This window comes from Triticum urartu, chromosome 2A (genome assembly GCF_056163025.1).
Source record: "Triticum urartu cultivar PI428250 chromosome 2A, HENAU_Tu73, whole genome shotgun sequence".
NCBI lineage: Eukaryota > Viridiplantae > Streptophyta > Magnoliopsida > Poales > Poaceae > Triticum > Triticum urartu.
This window is the reverse complement of record NC_141874.1, coordinates 746,496,360-746,522,023: the sequence shown is the minus strand read 5'-3', so window position 1 is coordinate 746,522,023 and position 25,664 is coordinate 746,496,360. Positions and strand designations below refer to the sequence as shown.

At 45.4% G+C, this 25,664-nt stretch overlaps 3 protein-coding genes across 3 annotated transcripts; 2 read left to right on the top strand and 1 right to left on the bottom strand.

Moving 5' to 3' along the window:
• The first annotated feature begins 9,470 nt into the window (after window positions 1-9,470).
• On the top strand, window positions 9,471-11,418 carry LOC147987632 (uncharacterized). Its single transcript, XM_087542456.1, has 3 exons — window positions 9,471-10,079; window positions 10,153-10,176; window positions 11,176-11,418. The coding sequence occupies exons 1-3, from the start codon at window positions 9,471-9,473 to the stop codon at window positions 11,416-11,418; spliced, it is 876 nt and encodes a 291-aa protein (XP_087398582.1).
• A 3,432-nt stretch (window positions 11,419-14,850) lies between these two features.
• Window positions 14,851-16,071, bottom strand: LOC147987631 (uncharacterized). Its single transcript, XM_087540385.1, has 3 exons — window positions 15,972-16,071; window positions 15,675-15,823; window positions 14,851-15,403 (listed from the first exon to the last, which is right to left on the bottom strand). The coding sequence occupies exons 1-3, from the start codon at window positions 16,056-16,058 to the stop codon at window positions 14,851-14,853; spliced, it is 789 nt and encodes a 262-aa protein (XP_087396511.1). The 5' UTR covers window positions 16,059-16,071.
• Window positions 16,072-20,572: 4,501 nt separating this feature from the next.
• LOC147987630 (uncharacterized) lies at window positions 20,573-24,587 on the top strand. Its single transcript, XM_087542455.1, has 5 exons — window positions 20,573-20,845; window positions 21,186-21,221; window positions 22,740-23,198; window positions 23,360-23,949; window positions 24,081-24,587. The coding sequence occupies exons 1-4, from the start codon at window positions 20,573-20,575 to the stop codon at window positions 23,813-23,815; spliced, it is 1,224 nt and encodes a 407-aa protein (XP_087398581.1). The 3' UTR covers window positions 23,816-23,949; window positions 24,081-24,587.
• Window positions 24,588-25,664: the final 1,077 nt, after the last annotated feature.

The following is a 25,664-nucleotide window of genomic DNA, read 5'->3' as shown; positions in this document are numbered from 1 at the left end:
CTCCGGTACTATGGAGGGAGCAACAGATTTTTTGGAAATCATACATACAGATGTATGTGGTCCAATGAATATTGAGGCTCGTGGTGGATATCGTTATTTTCTCACCTTCACAGATGACTTAAGCAGATATGGGTATATCTACTTAATGAAACATAAGTCTGAAACATTTGAAAAGTTCAAAGAATTTCAGAGTGAAGTTGAAAATCATCGTAACAAGAAAATAAAGTTTCTACGATCTGATCGTGGAGGAGAATATTTGAGTTACGAGTTTGGTGTACATTTGAAGCAATGTGGAATAGTTTCGCAACTCACGCCACCTGGAACACCACAGCATAATGGTGTGTCCGAACGTCGTAATCGTACTTTACTAGATATGGTGCGATCTATGATGTCTCTTACTGATTTACCGCTATCGTTTTGGGGTTATGCTTTAGATACGGCCGCATTCACGTTGAATAGGGCACCATCGAAATCCATTGAGACGACGCCTTATGAACTATGGTTTGGCAAGAAACCAAAGTTGTCGTTTCTAAAAGTTTGGGGCTGCGATGCTTATGTGAAAAAGCTTCAATCTGATAAGCTCGAAGCCAAATCGGAGAAATGTGTCTTCATAGGATATCCAAAGGAAACTATTGGATACACCTTCTATCACAGATCCGAAGGCAAGACTTTTGTTGCTCAATTCGGAAACTTTCTAGAGAAGGAGTTTCTCTCAAAAGATGTGAGTGGGAGGAAAGTAGAACTTGATGAGGTAACTGTACCTGCTCCCTTATTGGAAACTAGTACATCACAGAAAACTGTTTCTGCGACACCTACACCAATTAGTGAGGAAGCTAATGATAATGATCATGAAACTTCAGTACAAGATACTACTGAACCTCGTAGATCAACCAGAGTGAGATCCGTGCCAGAGTGGTACGGTAATCCTGTTCTGGAAATCATGCTGCTAGGTCATGATGAACCTACGAACTATGAAGAAGCGATGGTGAGCCCAGATTCTGCAAAATGGCTTGAAGCCATGAAATCTGAGATGGGATCCATGTATGAGAACAAAGTATGGACTTTGGTTGATTTGCCCGATGATCGGCAAGCAATTGAGAATAAATGGATCTTCAAGAAGAAGACTGACGCTGACGGTAATATTACTGTCTACAAAGCTCAACTTGTTGCAAAAGGTTTTCGACAAGTTCGAGGGGTTGACTACGATGAGACCTTCTCACCCGTAGCGATGCTTAAGTCTGTCTGAATCATGTTAGCAATTGCCGCATTTTATGATTGTGAAATTTGGCAGATGGATGTCAAAACTGCATTCCTGATGGATTTCTGGAAGAAGAGTTGTATATGATGCAACCGGAAGGTTTTATCGATCCAAAGGGAGCTAACAAAGTGTGCAAGCTCCAGCGATCCATTTATGGACTGGTGCAAGCCTCTCGGAGTTGGAATAAACGCTTTGATAGTGTGATCAAAGCATTTGGTTTTATACAGACTTTCGGAGAAGCCTGTATTTACAAGAAAGTGAGTGGGAGCTCTGTAGCATTTCTGATATTATATGTGGATGACATATTACTGATTGGAAATGATATAGAATTTCTGGATAGCATAAAGGGATACTTGAATAAGAGTTTTTCAATGAAAGACCTCGGTGAAGCTGCTTACATATTAGGCATAAAGATCTATAGAGATAGATCAAGACGCTTAATTGGACTTTCACAAAGCACATACCTTGACAAGATTTTGAAGAAGTTCAAAATGGATCAAGCAAAGAAAGCGTTCTTGCCTGTGTTACAAGGTGTGAAGTTGAGTCAGACTCAATGCCCGACCACTGCAGAAGATAGAGAGAAAATGAAAGATGTTCCCTATGCTTCAGCCATAGGCTCTATCATGTATGCAATGCTGTGTACCAGACCTGATGTGTGCCTTGCTATAAGTTTAGCAGGGAGGTACCAAAGTAATCCAGGAGTGGATCACTGGACAGCGGTCAAGAACATCCTAAAATACCTGAAAAGGACTAAGGATGTGTTTCTCGTATATGGAGGTGACAAAGAGCTCATTGTAAACGGTTACGTTGATGCAAGCTTTGACACTGATCCGGACGATTCTAAATCGCAAACCGGATACGTGTTTACATTAAACGGTGGAGCTGTCAGTTGGTGCAGTTCAAAACAAAGCGTCGTGGCGGGATCTACATGTGAAGCAGAGTACATAGCTGCTTCGGAAGCAGCAAACGAAGGAGTCTGGATGAAGGAGTTCATATCCGATCTAGGTGTCATACCTAGTGCATCGGGTCCAATGAAAATCTTTTGTGACAATACTGGTGCAATTGCCTTGGCAAAGGAATCCAAATTTCACAAGAGAACCAAGCACATCAAGAGACGCTTCAATTCCATCCGGGATCTAGTCCAGGTGGGAGACATAGAGATTTGCAAGATACATACGGAGCTGAACGTAGCAGACCCGTTGACTAAGCCTCTTCCACGAGCAAAACATGATCAGCACCAAAGCTCCATGGGTGTTAGAATCATTACTGTGTAATCTAGATTATTGACTCTAGTGCAAGTGGGAGACTGAAGGAAATATGCCCTAGAGGCAATAATAAAGTTATTATTTATTTCCTTATATCATGATAAAAGTTTATTATTCATGCTAGAATTGTATTAACCGGAAACATAATACATGTGTGAATACATAGACAAACAGAGTGTCACTAGTATGCCTCTACTTGACTAGCTCGTTAATCAAAGATGGTTATGTTTCCTAACCATTGACAAAGAGTTGTCATTTGATTAACGGGATCACATCATTAGTTGAATGATCTGATTGACATGACCCATTCCATTAGCTTAGCATCCGATCGTTTAGTATGTTGCTATTGCTTTCTTCATGACTTATACATGTTCCTATGACTATGAGATTATGTAACTCCCGTGTGCCGGAGGAACACTTTGTGTGCTACCAAACGTCACAACGTAACTGGGTGATTATAAAGGTGCTCTACAGGTGTCTCCAAAGGTACATGTTGGGTTGACGTACTTCGAGATTAGGATTTGTCACTCCGATTGTCGGAGAGGTATCTCTGGGCCCTCTCGGTAATGCACATCACTTAAGCCTTGCAAGCAATGCAACTAATGAGTCAGTTCCGAGATGATGTATTACAGAACGAGTACAGAGACTTGCCGGTAACGAGATTGAACTAGGTATTGGATACCGACGATCGAATATCGGGCAAGTAACACATCGATGACAAAGGGAACAACGTATGTTGTTATGCGGTCTGACCGATAAAGATCTTCGTAGAATATGTAGGAGCTAATATGGGCATCCAGGTCCCGCTATTGGTTATTGACCGGAGACATGTCTCGGTCATGTCTACATCGTTCTCGAACCCGTAGGGTCCGCACGCTTAAGGTTTCGATGACAGTTATATTATGAGTTTATATGTTTTGATGTACCGAAGGTTGTTCGGAGTCCCGGATGTGATCACGGACATGACGAGGAGTCTCGAAATGGTCGAGACATAAAGATTGATATATTGGATGGCTATATTCGGACACCGGAAGTGTTCCGGGTGATTTCGGAGAAAACCGGAAAGCCGGAGGGTTACCGGAACCCCCCCCCCCCCGGGAGAAGTAATGGGCCATATGGGCCTTAGTGGAGAGAGAGAGGGGCAGCCAAAGGTGGGCCGCGCGCCTCCTCCCCCCTAGCCGAATTGGACTAGGAGAGGGGGGGCGGCGCCCCCCTTTCCCTCTCCCTCCCCACTTCTTTCCCCCTCCTAGTAGGAGTCCTACTCCTACTAGGAGGAGGACTCCTCCTTGGCGCGCCATAGGGGCCGGCCGGCCTCCTCCTCTCTTGAACCTTTATAGACGGAGGCAGGGGCACTCCAGAAACACACAAGTTGATCCACGTGATCATATTCTTAGCCGTGTGTGGCGCCCCCTGCCACCATAGTCCTCGATAATATTGTAGCGGTGCTTAGGCGAAGCCCTGCGACAGTAGTACATCAAGATCGTCACCACACCGTCGTGCTGACGGAACTCTTCCCCGACACTTTGCTGGATCGGAGTCCGGGGATCGTCATCGAGCTGAACGTGTGCTAAAACTCGGAGGTGCCGTAGTTTCGGTGCTGATCGGTCGGGCCGTGAAGACGTACGACTACATCAACCGCGTTGTCATAACGCTTCCGCTATCGATCTACAAGGGTACGTAGATCATACTCTCCCCTCTCGTTGCTATGCATCACCATGATCTTGCGTGTGCGTAGGAAAATTTTGAAATTACGATGTTCCCCAACAAGAAGAGCCCCTCGCCTAGTGATAGGGGGTGGCTTATATAGAGTGCGCCACCCCCTCACCTCCTATGTTACAAAGTGGGGCATGAATGTCATAATATCAGCCCACTACCAAGTCCTCACTATGAGAATGCTGCCGACTGCTTTGCTGTCTGCTGGTCTTCGTATATCCGTGTGAGTCGTACGGTCGAGTGGATGGTATGCTGGTTGGTCGAGTGGATAGTATGCCTGTATAAAATTTATCTGGACCCACATGTTGTGTGGACCCCATGCTTTATGATATTTCGACCATTCGTGGGCCTACCTATTATGCGTATCCCCAACACCACATCCGGAAGGCGCTCACTGTGATTTTCAAACTTGATTTCCATAAAGCCTTCAACTCTATTTCTTGGGAATCAATCGTCCTCATTGTCCTCTCTAGAGGTTTCCCGACCACCACTGTTACCTGGATCCGAACTCTGCTTGTCTCTAGTAAGACGGCAGTACTGCTCAATGGGACGCCGGGCCGTTGGATCAACTGTAAGAATGGTCTGGGTCAGGGTGACCCGCTATCAGCATACCTCTTCATCATTGTAGCCGACCTGCTTCAGCGTTTAATCATTCAGGCCTTCTTGCCCGACCATCTATGCCACCCGATCTACAATGACAAACCACCGCCTGTGCTCCAGTATGCTGACGACACCCTAATCATTGCCCGCGCTTCTAGCCATGCTGCAACCACGCTCAAAGACATCCTTGACAAGTTTGCCCTCGCTACCGACCTCTCTATTAAGTTTCACAAGACTACTTTCTTGCCCATCAACACGGACCACACAACCAGCCTTAACATCGCCCAAACTTTCGGCTGTGACCTATCCTCCTTCCCCCAGATCTATCTAGGTCTCCCACTCTCTCACATTAGACTCCCTTCTTCCGCCTTTGAACCCATCATTCAACGCTTTCTAAAATACCTCTCCGGGTGTGCAGCCAAACTTCTCTCCCGCGGAGCCAAACTAACCCTCATCTCCTCCACCCTACGCCCTTGCCACTCACTTTATGTCTGTCTTCAGGCTGCCCAAGAAGACTATCAAAAGACTAGACTCCATCTGTAGATCCTTCTTTTGGGCAACGGATGAAAATTGCTCCGGGTCTAAAGGCCTTATCGCTTGGAAAAAAGTTTGCACCCCCAAGATGGCTGGCGGGCTTGCTATAAAAAATTTGGCTCTCCAAAACAACTGTCTTCTCATGAAATTCGCCTTCAAACTTCTTCAAAAACCTAACCTACCTTGGGTCAACTGGTTCTTTCAACACTACTCTCTCGACTTCACATCTAGGCCACCAAACCCCCCTACCTCTGGAAAATCGTTAACCAATAGATATACCACCTTCGTAAAATTTCATTCGTCCTTACTAACAATGGCATTTCCACTTTCTTCTGGCTCGACACTTGGCTTTTGTCGACTCCGCTTGTAGAAAAATACCCCCACCTTTTCCCTCACTCCACTGCTCCCTCTGTCCTAGTATCTCTTGTCATGCATAATGGTTTACTCGCTACTCTGCGGAACCGCCTAACCAATGTGGCTTCTGCCGAGCTTGCGTCTGTTTTGTCTTTGTTGCAGGATGTTACCACAAGCAATGTGCCCGACGACAGGTTCCTCACCCATGGCTCCTCGTTCACCTCGAGGTGCGCCTACTCATTGCTCTCCTCCGACCATGAGCTTGAGCTCAACGCACCAAGGCACCAATCAAGGTGAGGATCTTCGGCTGTCCCCTCTGCCGTAACAGGCTAAGCACGATGGCGAACTTACATCGCAAGACCATTACCTCAGGATCATCTTGCCCTCGCTGCAACTTGTCTTCTGAGGATGTGACGCACCTCACTCTACTCTGCCCATGCGCGGCCCAGGTCTGGTCCATTCTGGGACTCCAGGCCCCTAACCACATCAACCTCATCTGGGATACTCCTACTCCGGTAGGCCTCAACATCAACATTTGGCCTACTGTCGCCCTCGCCGTCCTCTGGAAGCTCTGGGATTCCAGAAACGCTCGTGTGTTCCGTAACGAGATTCACTCCCCCCTAGATACTATTCGGAACATTATCTCTGATTTCACGCTTTGGTCCTTCATATTTAAGGACCACGTTAGTAGGGAGGCTGTCGTGTCTTGGCGCATGTACCTCTCCTCTCGTTGTAATCTATAATGTATTCTGCAACTTGCCCTCGGGCACCTTTGAGTAATATATACAGGTGGGGATTCCCCCCGATGATTGTTCAAAAAAAGGTTAACAATTAATGATTTTGAACTTTCCTTTTCCTTGCCCCGTGTTTGCTATTTATTTTCGTATTTAGAGGTTCCAAAAGAAAGACTATTGCATAACTGAAGCACTAGGGTAATTTTTTTAAATATGATTCTTTTTACGAAATTTCAAAACTCTAATTTTAGTAAATTTCAAATCTATGCACCAGTTGTCCTCTGTTTGGCTGAAGATGTCCTCCTTGTCCCCGCGTGGGCCGAAGAGGCCCTTTTCATCTTCGTTTGGACCGAAGAGCTCTCTTTGTTCATACAATGGCCAATGGCCAAAGAGTGAGCTCTTCTTGTCAAACCCTCGCGCCAACTTGACTGTATCGATGAAAAAAAATTATTCAGACGAAAAATACCTTGAATTGTACATAGTGGTGAAGGAGAATGAATTCTGCCGATTAATCTACACCAACGTCACAAGCCTCCATCGCGCGACATCATGAACTTCCTAAAAAAAGTGTGTCGTGCCTGGCCCGTTTACGCGTGGGCTGGGCCGTGCCGGCCAGGTCTGGCCGCTTTTGGGAAAACCCTCGGGCCTCCGCCCATTCCCGCCACTCCTCCGCCCAAACGTCTTCCCAAAAAACAAAGGAAAAATTCCCCATCCGCACACGGCGAGGCGAGGCGATGGAGGCCGCCGTCACTGACCTCCTCGCCAGCAAGGGCAAGGTGAAGGAAGCCCCACCGTATCAACGGGTCCTCCTCTTTGTTGACCAGCTCCGCCCATGGCTTTGGTGGGATTATTGCCTCTCCTAACTCTGCATTCTCCTTCTTTGCTAAACTAAATAAGGCATGCATATATGGTGCGTGTGACACTGTCTGTTTGCAGGATTCTGACTGAGGGGTCCAGCAGGAAGAAGTATCTCACTATGCTTGTGGATGCACTGAGCCGTTGTGTCGTTTTCCTGGCTGCCGAGTCTCCGTTTTTCAATGAAAAGCTTGTGCGCAAATTCTGTGTTGCAACCTTAGGGAAGGCACAAATGATTGACCGCTTGCCCGCTGTACATGCACCAGCAAATTAATTAACTGCGATTGGAACTCAACTGATATGATTTAATTCTATTGATTTGTTAATAATGGCTTACTGTTTATTCTGAGTGATTGACAAAAAACTACCACTTTAGGGGTTCGCGTCTCACAGAACTACCACTTTTTAAAAAGTGACCGAAAACTACCAAAAAAACGTAAAAACGTGAGTAAAAACTATCAGGTTGACTGAATGGTGGTTTAGACCGTTTTAACCGCGATTCTGACGTGAGTGGCCCACGTGCCAGGCTGGCGGCCCGCCTAACGGCTAACGGCGCGCGTGCGGGGCCGTTAGAGCCGCTCGTCGGTCGCACCTGGTCGGGACAAGGTCATAACCTGGCCGACCGGACCGCTCGTCCCCACTAGCTCTCTCACTCTCCCCCTAGCTCCTAGCCCTAGCCGTCAGCAGCCATGGCGGCTGTGGATGCAAACTCCAGCGGCGATTCAGGCATACCTTCGGGCGGCAGCGCGGCGCAGCAGCCTTCTCAGTCCGAATCTAATCCTTCCGCTGGCGGCGCACAGCACAGGTTGGATTGGTCGGCGCCGGCGCAACCACCGTCGATGACAAGAAGCAGAGCTCAAGGTCGGCGGAAGCTTCCTCGTTCTGCTGGCGGCGGCAGGTATGGCCTAGTTTTTTGCATGGTTGTGAGATTCAGAGATTCAGAGAATCGGTAATTTAGGCTAGTTTTTTGCATGGTTAGATTCAGTTATGGTCATCTTGGAAATTGTTAGTATTGTGCATACTTTGTTGTGTAAGAAACTGAAAAAAGCAGTTTGACAGAAACTCAATATTGTGCCTACTTAGGTTCAGTAATCCTGTATTTAGTTAATAAAGGTATTTCATTTTATAATTTTCAAAATTGATGACCCAAAGTGGTCAATTTGGTTCCATTTCAATGCCAGAGAATATGTGGTTCAAAATTTATACCAGTCCGACATATCATATTTGACAATGCTTTCTCTTATTGGGAGTGAGGGCTTTGTGGCTGATGGTTATATGTATTATGTATTTAATGAGGATAAAGGATTAGAAGGTTTAGATAAAATATGCTGTGAAGATGATGTGCAGCAGATGTTGGCACACTCTCATAATGAAAAGTTTCTGAACATAAGAGTAGTGGGAGCTCTTGAGGAATGTAATGCAGATAAGAACAGAGATAGTTATTTTGCTGAACATTGCATTAACACTCAACAAAGTTGCACTAAGGTGGTGGATATAAGCATGGACAGAAAGGAAGAGCTGAAGAAAAGCATGGTGCAGAGAGAGGCTGACCTTAACCATTTTGAAGGTGATACTGATGTGTCTGAATTTGTTTCTAATGATGAAGCTGCAAATTCAGGTTCAGATGGGAACAATGTGGATTTTCAGTCAGAGTATTCCTCTGAAGATGAAGCTGCAAAACAAGATACAGCAGTGGTACAGAAACTGAAGGTAGTGAGAAAACCTGGTCCAACTAGTAGATCCCACCATGAGATTGAGAAAATGGAGAAAGCAGATTGGTTCCCTGAAGTAGATGAAAAATGTTTCCCTGGTGACTATGGCATCAGTGATGAAGAAGATGAGCCTGAAGGATCCTATAAACTACCAAGTGGTAGGAAGAGAAGGAATAAGAAGTTGAAAGACAGGATATAGTATGATCACAAACTTCAAGGACCAGTAGAACAGTTTTGTAAGGGCTTGTGCTTCACCACTGTGTATGAGTTCAGAGATGCACTTAGGGATTTTCACATTAGGACTTTGAGAAATTTTCAATACCACAGAAATGCCCCAAATAGGATTATTGTTTGGTGCTCAGAGAGAGCCACCCAGGGATGTGATTTTTATATATGTGCCTCTAAGTTAGCTCATGAAAAAACATTCTGCATCAAGAAGTGTGATATGTTGCACACTTGTGGAGCATGTGCAGAGTCCACAAAGGTTACTACTAAGTGGATGTCAAGATCAGTGGAGGCAGCAATGAGAGAAGACATTAGATCTCCTATGGATGCATTAATTAAGAAGACCAAGACTAAGTTTTCAGTGGATGTATCAAGAAGTGTGGCATATAGGGCAAGGAGGAAGGCTGTTGATGTAGTTCAAGGTGACCACAAGCAGCAGTACTTGAGGCTCAGGGATTATCTTCAAGCAGTTCTTGACACAAACCCAGGTAGCAGGTGTATAGTAACAACATTTGAAGATCCAGAGAACCCAGCACCTACTCCTAGATTCAAGTATATGTTCTATTGTTTAGCAGCTTCAAAGGAAGGTTTCCTTAATGGTTGCAGGCCATTTATAGGTCTTGATGGATGCTTCATCAAGTTAACCACTGGACAACAAATTCTTGCAGCCACAGGAAGGGATGGAAACAACAATATGTATCCTATAGCTTTTGGTGTGGTTGACAAGGAAGATGGTGAAAGTTGGAATTGGTTTTTAACTCAATTGAGATGTTGCATTGGCAGTGGCAACAAATTTGGAACATACACTATCATGTCTGACAGGCAAAAGGTTAGGAAGAATTTCATTGAGCAATTTATGTTATTACTTTTTTCAATTGCATTAATAATTTGTGAATGTGCAGGGCTTGCTTAAGGCAATAAATGAGGTATTCCCTGATTCACCTCAAAGGTATTGCCTTAGGCATATATATGCAAATTTTCAATCTGCTGGATTTAGAGGCCAGGAACTAAAGAAGTGTATTGACAAGGCTAGCTACTCCTACACTAAACATGGGCATGAACTAGGCACGGCAGAGCTGAAAGCATAGTCTGAGGATGCTTGGAAATGGCTCAAAAAAATGGAGGTCTCTACTTGGGCTAGGTTTGCTATGGATCATACTTGCAAAATAGATTTAGTTGTGAACAATCTAAGTGAAGTCTTCAACAAGATGATATTGGATGTTAGGGCCAAACCAATAAGGACAATGTTTGAAGGGATTAGGACCAAGCAAATGATCAAGAGGCAACAAATTAGGGAGAAGTTACAGATTAGCAGGTGGACAATCACACCAACCTACTCAGAATTTTAGAAGAGAACAAGCAGTATGCCAAGTATTGTCAGGCTGACAGAGCAGGTCCAACAATTTGGCAAGTTACTAGCAAAGAAAAACAGTATTGTGTGGACATGGAAGGGTATACATGTGACTGCAAGAGATGGAACGTGACTGGTGTACCTTGCAGTCATGGCATATCTGTACTGACAAAGCAAAAGCTGCATCCTGAGGACTATGTCAATGACTTTTTCAAGAAGCCACTTTATTTGGAGACATACAAAGAAATTATATGCCCTGTTCCTGGTCCAGATTTCTGGCCTCACACAAACACTCCAGACATTGAACCTCCTATGTTCAAAGAAAAGGCAGGCATAAAACAGACTGCAAGGAGGAAAGGAGAGTTTGAAGTTCCTGCCCCAAGAGACACCAGTAGGATGGGAACAATTACCTATGGAAATTGTGGGTTGGAAGGACACAAGTATACAAGTTGCAATAAGACTCTTAGGCCTAAACTGCAAATGAGGAAAAACAAACACCATGTAATTATCAAGCATCAGAGCAATGTTTCCTTTTACATAGTCTAATCTAAGTTAAGTTGGACCTTTAATGTAGGAAAACAGGGCAGTCTATGCACCTGCTCCATCTGCTCCAATACAAACTCCAAGAGCTCCAGCCCCTAGTGCAAGAGCACCAGCTCCTACTGCAAAAAGGGGTAGGCCTACAGGTGGAGGGAGAGGCAAGGAATTCAATGCACCAAGATCTGTTGCTGCAACTTCAGAGGTTTTGGCTGGTAACAAAAGGAAGAGGTTTGCAAGCAGCAGATTGAGGGGTTATTTCTATGCCAGTGGTAACTGACACTATAAAAAGGTAGAACTTCTCTCTTTGAACCTGTTTGAATTAGTTTAGAACCTGTTTCTCTTTGTTTTGAACCTGTCTGTACTTTTCTGCATGAGTATGTCTGAATTTGGGTGAACCTGACCGAACCTCACTGTACTTGTATCAAATTTGTGGTGTACCGTGGGCCTGATGGTGGGCTTCCGTGTTGGACCTAACTAACCCACCAAGCCTGCCACACTGTGTACATAAGAGAGGCCACCAGAAACCACTGTATCCCTGCGCCTCATTCCCCTTAACCAAAACCTAGCCGCCACTGATGGATCCATAGTTAGGAGAGGTAATTGATGAACAAGACGAGGTTGCTAGGGCTGAAAGGAGGGCTGAAAGGAGGGCCAACCGTCGAGCACAGGCACATGAGCGACGCCAGAGGATTGCTGCCATGATTATGGCGGAACGCAACCAGAATGACGTGAAGCAGTTCAAGGAGGTGTTCCCAGAAGGAACCAACATCACAGATGAACTAATCATCTGGTGGGCCAGAGACAGGGCTTCTTTCCATCGATTCCAAGCAACAAGGAAGAGATGGACTCAGATCCTGGCTGCAGCAGAAGGAAGACAGGATTGGGGTTAGTTCTACGCGGTAGTTTCTGACTAAATTGTGGTGTTTCTGAATCTGCTTGTCTTGTGCTCAATATTGCCCTGAATCTTGTTCTTAGTCTTGCTTTGAATCTTGTCTTCTTCTGAACTTTCTGAACTTTATGATTGCAGTGAAGGATGCAGTTCAGGAGATGCACCAACCGTGATGAAGACGATGCAATGTGGCTGCCTGAATCTATGTTAAAGAGAGTACTCATGTTAAAGACTATGCTTATTTTCTGAACTATCTATGTTTGGGTTGTTGGAAAATCTATGATAAAGACTATGCTTATTTTCTAGAGAAAAGTATACTTTTCATCCCTCAATTCTTGGCGGAGTCTAGATTTGGTCCCTCAACTCCAAAACCGGACAACTTGCACCCTTAACTTCTCAAACCGGACAAGATTCATCCCTGGTCACGGTTTTGATCGGTTTTGGTGCTGTCCCACCCTGGTTTTGACCGTTCCGACTCAAATTTGCCTACCTTTTCCAAGTCCACGTACTGTTTTCAAATTCGGTTACTTTTTTTTTAAATACGTGAACCTTTTTAAAATGTGTGTACTTTTTTTAAATCGGTGTAATTTTTTCCAAGTTCATGTACTTTTTCAAATATGCATATTTTTTAAAGTTCATTTATATTTTAAGTTCATCTAATTTTTTAAAATTGATGCACCTTTCATATTCAAGTACATTTTTTCTGAAAGAGTTCATGGATTTGAAAATTTTATGCGAACTTGAAAAAAGTACGCGGATATGGACTTCTTTTGCGGAAAAATATGTGGATTTCAAAAATTATTTCAACTTGAAACAAGTACGTGAATTTCATACAAAGTTCATGGATTATAAAAGCAACACGGATTTGAAAAAAAATGCAGACTTTGGAAAGCATGTGGATTTGAAATAAGTATGCGAATTTCAGAAACAATTCATGGCTTTGAAAAATACTTGGATTTGATAAAATTACACAAACTTGGAAAAATACGGGGATTTGGAAAAAGTACGTAAATGTTAAAAAATCATGGATTTGAAAAAAGTACGCGAATTTCAGAATAGTTCGCTGATTTGAAAAAAGGTATGTTTATTTTTTTTAAATACGCGACCTTGAAAAAACTACGCGGAGTTGAAAAGTGTATGTGAATTTCAAAAAGTTCACAGATATAAAAAAATTACGGGAATATGAATGAGCACCGGTCAAAACCGGGGTGAGTCAACACCAAAAACCGGTCAAAACCGAGTCCAGGGACGAACCTTGTCCGGTTTCGGTAGTTGGGGGTGCAAGTTGTCCGGTTTTGAAGTTGAGGGACCAAATCTAGACTTCACCAAGAGTTGAGGGACGAAAAGTATACTTTTCTCTATTTTCTAAGAAATGTATCCATCTGAACTTATGCCTGAATCCACCTATCTGCATTTATCTGAATGTTTCTATACTTGGGCTTTGCTGAAATGTGATTTTTTGGTCACTCTAATTTTTGAAATACTCCACTGTTTGACCATCAACTACTCCACTGTTTGAGCACACAAGTTCCAAGTTGCTGGGTTTCAACAAAGACTTTAATTGCAACACAACTACCACCATTTCTCATCACTCAATCTACCACTTCCCCACTGTCACACTCCACCGCACTTCCTCCACTCCAACATTTAAGTAGCCCAACAGCTCACTCTATCTCTGCTCACTCTAACTCTCTCTCGAAAACCTCACTGCACCTACATCCATGGCTGGTTCTTCCTCTACGCCAGACCCATGGCTAAACCCCTTCCCCACCGGCAAGGGCTGGGTTGCCATGCTTTTTGGGTCGGCTCGCAGCGACGAAGACCTCTTCCTCAACTACATGAAGATTTCCATGAGATACAGCAGCGCACAAGGGCTTGTGGATGCATCAGAAGAGGTGAGGAAGAAGGCGACGACTGAGGAGAAGCAGCGCATGGACCAGCGCTATGTAACCCCAGGTAAGGGTATCATGCCCATCGACATGTTGCTGTGGGCAATGAAGGAGGCAGACTCCGGCGATGCTGGGCAGAGGGAACGGTGGGCAGCCCACCGCTATATCCCTCCAGCACAAGCTGCAACTCCAACTACTATGGGCAACGCCGACGAGGACCTGCAGATCATCGCCCCACCAGCACTGCTGGCTCGCCGACGTCCTCCTCCCATCATCGTCATCGATGGAGACGAAGAGGAGGTGCCAGAGCTGCCACCTACCACTCAAGTCAAGCAAGAGGTGCGACGGTCAGGTCGCATAGCAGGGCAGGGGCCTAACAATCTGAAACGGTAAGTTTCAGATTCAGTTATCGCCAGATCTATGTGAGATTCAGTTATGTCAGTTTAGTTCTGTCAGTTTATCAGGGTGTTTGCAATCTCAGTGAGATTCAGTTCTGTCAGTTTAAGTGTCTTTGAACAATTTCAGTGTCCATGTCCTATCTATGTAAGACTAAATGCTATCTATGGGAGACTAGATGTCTTCCAAACTTCTCTGAATTTGTCTGAACCTGTGATGAAGCAATTTATGAAGTAAACAGATCTCAGCAAGAACTTATGATACAACACACACAAATAAACTACACCAGACTTAGATAATTTAGTTCTTAACTTAACTTAGCACCAGTTCTCAGCATCAGGATAATATTTGGGCAGTACAGATCAGGGCAAACACCACCCCCACACCAACCAAAATGATTTGAACCCATTACAGTTCTTAGGTAGTTCAAAGGTATTTCATAAGTAGATCAGGGCATATTTGCATCAGACTGGTCATTCCTAGGCCAATTATATATATAGGCCTCATATATACTTACATCCAGAGAGCTGCCACTTCACTCCTCCATCACAACTTCCTTTATCTTGTCCAGCTTTTCCTTGCACCCATGACCAACCTTAAGGAGCTCAGCAATGACATTCTCCAGCTTCTTCTTCTCTTCTTTAAAGAGATCTTTCTCCACCTCTAGCTCCTTCATGGCCTTCCTTGTGTTTTGGATTATATCAACTTGACTCTGAAGGATGCACCTTTGTTCTTTCTTGAGCTTAAGCTTCTCCATTTGAAGCTCAATCTTTGCCTGCTCCTCAAGTTGCTTCTTCTTCTCCTTCAGTTCATTGATTGCCTGGCTTGTGCAATCCATGTCATGAGATTTGATTCCATCCTGATAATCAAACAACTTGGACACATCATCCACCAGCTGGCTATACTGATTGGCCAGAGAATCAAGCTCCTTCTGCAGTTTTGCAACCTCTATCCCATGAGCCTCATTATCCTGGGCTCTACCAAGGTTCTGCTCATGATACATATCCCAGAGCTTGCTTAAGCACCTTTGCAGAATTACAGGCCAGGGGGCATCTACCCACTCCAGAACACCATAGTTCACACCATCCCAAAAATCAATTTAATTTTACAGTGAACAAGCAAATTCAGAATAACAAATCATAAACAATAATGATATAAGCTACACTAGCTAGTTAGTTCTATACTACAAGTACAGTATTCAGACATGTTTCCAGTGCTCTTTAGTACAAGTAAAGTATTCAGACATACCAATGTTTTCAGACTTAAGGAAAATTCAGAATAACAGCAACTAAACACTCTGTTTCCACTACACAGCAGAAATTCAAACTAATCAAATCCACAACAACTTGGTCCATTACCTCAGTAGCACATCCTATGAATCTCCTGCCAGTGTCAGTGCCTTCAAATGCCACAAACTTGCCTGCCCTCTGCCTGTGCAGGATGCACCTTCTGTCAGATTCAGTCACAAGCCCACAGAAACTAGGGTCTATCACAGTGTCAGGAGTTTGCTGCAAAAGCAAAAGCATATCTGTATCAAGAACAACTCACATATATCAACTTAAATGGAAAAATCTCAAATATCTTCAAACCCTAACCCTACCCTAACCCTAGAACAGAACAGACAGGAGAGGGAGAGGATAGACTGAGATGACTTACAAAGTACTCCATCTGCATGCTGCTGAACTCGCTCATGTACTCGTCATCGTCGTCCGACGTCTCGTTGCTGTTCGGCCACGACAACATGGTCGCGGCGTCGCCGGAGTGCGAGAAGAAGAAACAGAAGCAGAGGAGAGCAGAGAGGAGTTGAGTGAGCTCGGGGGAGAGTGAGAGAGCTGGTGGGGATGAGCGGCCCGGTCAGCCAGGTTATGACCTGGTCTCGACCAGGTGCGACCGACGAGCGGCTCTAACGGCCCCGCGCGCGTGCCGTTAGCCGTTAGGCGGGCCGCCAGCCTGGCACGTGGGCCACTCACGTCAGAATCACGGTTAAAACGGTCTAAACCATCATTCAGTCAACCTGGTAGTTTTTAGTCACGTTTTTATGTTTTTTTGGTAGTTTTCGGTCACTTTTAAAAAAGTGGTAGTTCTGTGAGACGCGAACCCCTAAAGTGGTAGTTTTTTGTCAATCACTCGTTTATTCTGGTTGAAGGTTGCACACAAGATCTGTTCTTTTGTAGATTTGAGTTGGGGAAGGAGCATACATCTTTGTTTGGTGTGTTGAAGACTGCTGTTTCACATGTCAAGGTAAATCCCACTGGAACATGTTGCATTTCTCTCAAATTCACAAGAACATTAATTAAACTGCATCAAGTTTAGCAGCAAAAGTTGGGGTTACTCGACTATGCCATATGAATGAATGTGAAGCTGGAAAATGGTTCCTAAATTTTCAAAATTCGAATTATTAGTGGGACTTGTTGCTTTGGAGATGTGTGTGATTAAAAGTCGAATACGGCTTATCGATAGTTGGACTTTGTAAATCCATCTTGCTAAACATTGTTTCCTAGCTATGGTTTACACTTCTTTGGGCTCCACATTTATTCTTTCATTTATACTGGGTTATCAAATCGTGCTCAAGAAACTGTTCATCTGCATCAAGTATAGTAAATTCCGTGCAAGGTATTAACACTTTTGTTTGCTTAGAGCATATATAGTTCCACTTCCCTGTGACTGAGCAATTTCACGCAGATACAACGTGTTGTCTTTCACATAATTCAGAAGCACATTAATCTGCTCTAAGGCTCAGTTTGTGGTTGCTCAACTGTTTCGTGCTGTGCTTATTAATTCTGTGGAAAATTAGACACACCAAAAGTCAAATGCGGGTCAAACAAATACTAAAATAAACAAAAGCGGATTGGGAAAACGGTATCATGATAATCCACCGCAGTACCAATCACAACTCAAGTTTAGCAGTAAAAGTGGTGGCTTGAAAAATCGCATGAACAAGAAGCTGGAAGTATAGTTCATAATCTTATCAAAATTTATACTAGTAGTGTGATCTTTTTTTTCCAAAGGGGAGCCTTGGCGCAGTGGCAAAGTTGTTGCCTTTGACCATGAGGTCATGGGTTTGACCATGTAGGGAAAGGCTGCATACAAAAGAACCAAAGTGGTCGGACCCTTCCCCGAACCCTGTGCAAGCCGGAGCTATATGCACCGGGCTGCACTTTTTAGTGTGATTCCTTGTTTTGGAGATGCACAGGTGTGATTCAAAGTGAATAGGGCTTATCGGTAGCTCAAATTTTTAAATCTATCTTCGTAAACTTTGCTACTATTTTCCTCATGTATGAATGTGAAGCTAGAAGATGGTTCCTAAATTTTCAAAATTCAAATTATTAGTGGGACTCATTGCTTTGGAGATGTGTGTGATTAAAAGTCGAATAAGGCTTATTAATAGTTGGACTTTGTAAATCTATCTTGCTAAACATTGTTTCCTAGCTATGGTTTACACTTCTTTGGACACCACATTTATTCCTTAATTTATACTGGATTATCAAATTGTGCTCAAGAAACTGTTCATGTCCGTCAAGTATAGTAAATTCCGTGCAAGGTATTTGCATTTTTGGTTGCTTAAACCATATAGAGCTCCACTTCCCTATGACCGAGCAGTTCCACGCAGATAAAACATGTTGTCTTTCACATAATTCAGAAGCACATTAATCTGCACTAAGGCTCAGTTTGCGATTGCTGAACTGTTCCGTGCTGTGATTATTTAATGCTGTGGAGAATTAGACACACAAGTAGACAAAGGCGGGTTAAACAAACACTAAAATGAACAAAAACGGGTTGGGAAAACTGTATTATGATAATCCATCACAGTACCAATCGCAAATCAAGTTTAGCAGTAAATATGGTGACTTGACAAAATCACATGAACATTAAACTAGAAGTATAGTTCATAATCCTATCAAACTTTATACCATTAGTGTGATTCCTTGTTTTGGCGCAGCGGTAAAGCTGTTGCCTTGTGACCATTAGGTCATGGGTTCAAGTCCTAGAAACAGCCTCTTGAGAAATGCAGGAAAGGCTGCATACAAAAGAACCAAAGTGGTCAGATCCTTTTTTGGACCCCACGCAAGCGGGAGCTACGTGCACCGGGCTGCCCTTTTTAGTGTGATTCCTTGTTTTGGAAGGGAAGCCTTGGCGCAGCAATAAAGTTGTTGCCTTGCGACCATGAGGTCACGGGTTCAAGTCATGAAAACAGCCTTTTGCGGAAATGTAAGAAAAGGTTGCATACAAAAGCTCAAAGTGGTCGGACCCGTTCCCCGGACCCTGCGCAAGCGGGAGCTTCATGCACCAGGCTGTCCTTTTTAGTGCGATTCCTTGTTTTGGAGATGCAAATGTGTGATTCATAGTGACACGGCTTGTCAGTAGCTTAACTTTGTAAATCTGTCTTAGTAAACATTGTTATTATTTTCCACCTATGATTTACATTTCTCTATTGAGAAACAGAGTGCCCTTGTTCATAATGTAAACCTGTTAGACTTGCACCACATGAATACCTTACTGTGAGCCTGTGATACTTAGGCCCCCTTCTTTTGGTATTTTGCTTATGGAGAAGTAAAGCTTTCGGTAGGGAGAAGCTCACAAAAACTGATATTCCCCTTCTTTCGGGCTTATGAGATGTGTAATGTCTACTTTGCCCCTGAGTCTATTATATGAACTTATCTGCAAGTGAAAGGCATTTTGTTTTTCTACTATGATAGGTTCTAATCATCATCAGCTACGAGCCTACAACTAATGGTATAAAATGAGTTTAGTTCGAAGATGCCCGCCGTCCTAGTGCTTTTAGAAGTTTCACTTACAATACTATTCCACAGCTTGATTACAGATCTAAGTTTCTCTCTAGCATGCACCTGGAGTCAGACATGGCATCGATGAGCATCAATATGTAAGCATATCCATCTGCTGGGAACATACTATTTACAAAACTGTGAGAAAATTCAGAACTACGTCTCGTGGGAAGGCCATCATGTTCCGTCAGCTACAGCAAAATAAACATGCAAACAAGGCAATAAACCCAAGCTAAGTAATTTGTTCCTACCAGGAATAAAATAAGGAGATAGCAACCATCTGTTCAGGTGGCCTGCAACCTACAGCCATCACCACGCAGAAGCAACCATAAAATAGCCAGCAAAGCAGGGGAGCAAGAAAAACTGGGGTGGGAGTAATAGGGTGGGCCACAGCTAACAGTGAGGAGGATAACCTTGTGTTGCAACCTCTAGACATCCTCCCTGAAGTGGAGGTGGAAGCAGAGCCAATTGCAGCGCATAGAAAACGAAGGTCGGCAGCGGAAGCGGAGGCGCGACGTCCTGATGATCAACAGCCACAAAGGAGGCACAAATGTGGCAAGCTGAGCAGCTAGAATGAGAACAAAGTGCGCCGCCCCGTATCTACAATAATAAAACAAAGCTAACCACTACAAAATCAATGGGAATAATAATAAATTCAATAAATAAATGTAGAGTATGAATAGTTAATATAAAATGCATGGTATGTCATCACACAACATATTACTTATCATATTGTAGGCGAAGAATTTCATGGTCCTTTCTCTTTCTTCTGCATTTAGTTTCAACTGTAACTCTTCTTTGGAAAACAAATTTCTTAAATTGTAGTACATGAATTGGGATAGACCTAATGGTCTTAGCATTGCAGCTTAGAGAGATAAAATAGGTACTGCAAGAGAACAACTCTCCGTGCTTATGCAAACAGCAAGAAACTCTGATGTTTCGTCTTTCGTGAGAGAACATCTTGCTTTTGTTCCTGTTGTCAATGGTATTACACTCAATAGAGTGCATTTATATAAGTCATACCAAAATTAAGCAATGAATGTATTGGGACTTCAGTAATTAAGCAATTTAAAACAGACCACCTGCAAGAGAATTTTCTGAGGATCCTGCCAGAACCCCGCCACCGGGAGGACACTGCCGGCAGCGGGAGGACACCATCGGCAATGAGTGCCCCGTCTGTATTAATTTCTGCTAGTGAAAAATATAAGGACATAAGTACATATGCAAGAGGAGAAGAAAATAAATGCACACCATGCACCTATGGGCTATGGTGGCCTACAACCTCCACAGTGATGCAATCAGACTACCAGCACATATGCAGGTGGGCAGATGTATGTACTGCCATAGCTTGGAGAGTTTCAGCCAGGAAACACATGTAAAGACTGGATAAAAATATTCTTCGGCTGGCAGAAGATTACCAATTCATCTTACCAGGTCATAGGGGAAGTGGCTGGAAAACCAAACACAGAAGCGATGGGAAGGCAAGCTCAGATTGAGAACGATGGCCGGCAGCACCGCCTCCATGAGGGCCGGTCTGCTCCTTGGCCAGCCTCCTTCCTCTTCCCTGCAGCTCCACTCCACTACGACAGCCCGCTACTTCATGTCATCGTCGCAGGCCTCCCCCGCTCCTTCACCCCACCACCGGCCTCACCTAACCTGCGCCCGATCTGGGGCCAGACGCCACCATTCAACCTCGCCATCGCCTCCATCACGGTCGACCGGCAGCTGAGCGAGCCCGATGAAAGGGTGGGGCGGAGGAGGAGAAGGCGCCACCAGCCATCGACACTTAAAAAGCCCCACCAGCCATCGACTCTTGCCACCAGTCAAGACGTGCAATACGAAGCAACGATTGACCAGCTGCCAGCAGCCAAAATCGGTCGACAGTAAATACATCCAACGGTCCAATAGGCTTAGCGAGAGCAGGTGCGGTAGAAAGGCGGGTAGCCTAGCAGCCTTTATATGTTCGATACAACAAGGGATATCTAAGATTAATTTTCTTACATCAAACCAGTGAGGCATCTTACCGGATTAGTCTCGAGGCAATGCAATTGTGATCCATGAATTGGCTATTGCATACTGCCTGCAGGCACATTGTGCCCACGAAGCCAGTCATGGTGGCAAGGTAACTGCTTGTACATTACTTCATCCGTTCCATAATGTAAGACGTATTTTGACATAAGACGTTTTTTGACACTACATCATGCCTTTGCTTTGTCGAAAAACGTTTTACATTATGGGACGGAGAGAGTAGCTAATTGTGCCAATCATGCACATTGTGCCCATCTCAATTGCTTGTACAGTCCCTTGTATATTAGCTACACCATGCCTTTGCTTTGTTTGCTTATGGTTCTTTGTTTTTTTGAATAGGTAATCCTTGATGATGCTAGGAGTGTTATTCAGTTGTGGTCAAAGATGGGTACTTTATCGAAAAGGCTTTCGCCCCGCTTTATATATAAAGCACCGATCAACAAGCACCCAATACAAACGCACGCCACCACTACACACGCACACACCCAAGGCAGGATACAAAGGCGCTAAGCGCAGCAACACCAGCCCTAGCACTACCACCACGAAGAGATGAAGCTAAATATGACGATCCATGGGCTCCAAGACGGCGCCTTCAGGAAGGGTACGACATCGGCGCGCCGCCACCGCCCGATCCAAGGATCAGAGTTTCCCCTGGGGCTGCATGATGGGCAATGAGAGCCGCGACGATGCCTTCAAGAAGGGAACGATCTTCGCCACCGCCGGTCCGTCCGAAGATAGAACAGGTTTTCACCTCGGTCAACACTCACCACCACCGAACGCCACACCCTGGCTACCACGCCGCCCACACGGCCATGGCGAGCGGGCAGCACCAAGCAACGGGCTCTGCCCAAGAGCACCGCGCTACCACCACCAGGGCCGCCGCCCCGACATCCAAGACCTTAACACCATCTCACCCGAGACCCGCCGCTACCCCAACCAAAGAGACGAGCGGAAAGGTCCCACCTTTCGCACCCGTGGGCGACCCCCATCGTCGAGACCCGATAGGCCGGCCAGAACTGGCATCCATCAGCCCGTCCTGCAGCCCCGAGCGCGAGACGAACTCGATCCTGCAGCACCGTGAGGGGGACGAGGTCAGTCCTGCTGCACCATGCGCGAGACGAGTTCGGTCCTGCTGCACTGTGCGCGAGATGAGCTCGGTCCTGCCGCACCAGACACGAGACGAGTGATGGACCGCGGCTGGGAGAGGTACAGCCCTTCAATGGAAGTAGTGCCCGGACGATGAGGAGATGGGGTGAAGGTCAAGACGGTCCGAACGCGGACGAGACGACGCTGGAGAAGCCGGCCGTCGCCGCAGTCAAAGCCGCCGAGCCACCATGAAGCCGCCACGACACCGAGAGGCTACCACCAACGCCGGACCTCCCGCGCCGCCGCCCACGGCCAGAGCAACGGCCACGCCCGGCCGCTGCCCACCCGCGTCGTCAGGCAAGCTCCAAGCGTCGGAGCAGCCGGGCACGCACCACCGATGCCACACGCTGGAGCGCCAGCCACCACCACAGAGCATGCGCATCCACGCCCTAGCCAACACCACCGGAAGCCCCACCACCCCATCGGAGAAGCACATCCACCAGCAGCAGCACCACCACCTTAGCAGGGCCGCCAGCCGTCCCCGCCGCCACCAACCCCCAACACCAACCAGATCTGGGCAGAGCCACCTAGATCCGCCACCAGAGCAACCCGCCTCCTCGGATCTCCACAAGCCGCCGCTGGAGGGGGAGGGAGGAGAGGGGGGCACTCCTGCGGACCACCACGACGCCGGAGAGGGGGAGGGAGCCGGAGCAGAGGAGAACCGCCGCCCGACGCCGACGTGCAGGAGGAGGCGGCACGCGACGCCGGTCACCTGCGCGCGGGAGGAGACGCCCCGCCACCGCCTGCACCACGCGGCCTTTGGCCGGTGACGCCGCCGCCGGCGGCGAGGGAGGAGAGGCCGAGGCGAGGGGCTGGGGCGGCGGCGCTAGGAAGCCGCCCAGAGTTGCCCACGGGAGCGACTCGGGGGCGCACGCGAGAAGGAAATCGAGACCAAAGATGGGTACTTTGCATCATTGTTCTCCAGGTGTGATCTTTCAACAACCATTAGAAGCTCTTGTACCACTTCTTTGTTCTCTCGTTGATTTTCTGGCGATGAAGGTAAGGCTATACTAAAAACTATTAGGTTCAATAAGATGCAACTGCTGGCTTTTAGCAAGATAATTATGTGCTTTTACTTTATATCAGGGCTGCTTTGAGCTGTGCAAGCTTATCATACTGATATGGAAGCAAGAAAAGTTACCCGTAGAAAAGTTATTGTCCATGTTATTTATCAACGGGTGCCTTAATCATGCATGCTGTTATCTCCCAATGGACCAGAAATTTGTTTCTTATGTGGCACAGCATCTTGGTGTTTATTGCCACAGTACGATATTTTGGAGAAACTGTTTCAAAGAAGATTATCCTTCTCTTACTATGTTTCTTCAGCGGTTGTGGCCTGTTGATTTCTTTTCTCAATCATGTGAACACTCCTTTGGAAATCAGTTTGGTTTTAATGCTAGTGTTGATGAGATTCATGAAGTTGCATCATCTCTGGTTTCTGAAGTAAGCGTTGTTACTTGCATTGCAGTAATGCAGTATGCATTGTCTTTTTGTTTTTTGATGCATTATGTATTGTTTGATTTTGCAGGGTCCTTTAAGTAATCAATCAACCTATTTGGCTGGCTGTATATACTATGATTTGTCAGAAAGACTTCTGTCAAGAAGACAAGTTCACCACTTGACAAGAGTGGTAAGCTATATCAAAACATTGAAAAAAAAGAAGACAAGTTCTCCAGGTAATCTGTTTCTCTCTCATCAATTTACCTCAGTGGAAAATCTCCAGTTATTATGAAATTTGCTTGACTGCGGAGCTGCTCTATAGTTTAGCCTCCCTGTAATTAGAACACCCTCTGTTGTATTTTTGCAGGCCATTTCGTAGGGCGGCCGTTGAGCTTGCCGAGGTCGAGCACGGTGGTGACGCCAAGCTGGTCATCATCGTCGGACGCTTGACCCTACCATGGTGGTACCTGGCCAGGGCGCAGGCGGCTCCTGTCCACTAGCGTGAGGTCGCCGGCGTTCTTGTACACGACGGTGCCGTGGAGGAGGACCTTGGAAGTGTCAGACATCGACAGAGTCGTCGTCGTTCGCCGCGATGACGAGACCACGGTTGAGGGGCCTGGGTCCGAAGCTCACGAGAACCAGCAAGTCAACATTGCGAGATGGGTCCATCTTAACTGAGTTTCTCGCGAGAGAGGTTGAGCGGATTGCTTGGTTGTTGGATTGATTGCCGGAGAGGCTCGTAACGTGCATATATATAGGCTAAAAGTAGTTCCCGCAGCTGTCTAGATTAAGCAGGAGTAGGATTCAAATTCCTATACTACTCGTAGTCCGTCCTCTCGTCTACTACATCTATACTTGAAGGAACGCCGTGGATTTTTTTTTTAACTTATAAACATGCATGACACGCACATGATGAGTATATGTTCCTTTTCTGTTTTCAATCTGACAATTGCATGTTTATTGTTCAGACCTTGACAGGAATAATATATACATGTTGAATACGGATATTTGTGACATTGTGATACATGTTGCACACAACTTCAGGTAAGTTTACGCAGCTTTCAATTATTCAACCACCAACCGTTCATTCTTCAAAAACTTTTCTCTTGCCTGCAAGAGAAGAATGGGATGAATAATGTATTTATCAATTATAAAGATATAGTACATTAGTACTACTCAAACTCAATGCATAACAGTAGTATTTGTTTGCTTTTTTTTAGACAATTAGTACTCCCTCTGTAAACTAATATAAGAGCGTTTAGATCACTGCTTTAATATTCTAAACACTCTTATATAATATTAGTTTACTGAGGGAGTATTTGTTTGCTAGTTAGAGATAGAGTGTGTCCTTTAACTCTACTACCAATTTGGGCATAACGGAAACTTCAGATTAAGTGATGCTACTTCTACCTGTACCAGGCCCATTAGGAGTGATATGGCCATCCCAGAATTTACTGCCCCCATCACATTCAGTGACCTTCAACGTTTGCCCTCCAAGGTTCAAACCATCCAAATTGAGTGCTTCTGAAAAATAACACCAGCTCCCATACTTTATGTAAGCTTTCCTGAAATACTCCCTCCGTTCCTGAACTGGTAGAAAAAGGGCCTATAGTCCCGGTTCGTAAGGGCCTTTAGTCCCGGTTCCTGAACCGGGACTAAAGTGTCGATACTAATGCCCCGACCCTTTAATCCCGGTTCAATCCAGAACCGGGACTGATGGGCCTCCACGTGGGCAGTGCGCAAAGCCCAGGCAGGAGACCCTTTGGTCCCGGTTGGTGGCACCAACCGGGACCAATAGGCATCCACGCATCAGCATTTCTGTGGCTGGGGTTTTTTTTTTAAGGGGGGGTTGGGGGTTTTGGGGGGTTAATTTAGGTGTTTATATATTGTGTTAGCTAGCTATAATTAATAGAGAGAAGTGTCCTCTCTTATGTCCGTGCTTGGTCGACGC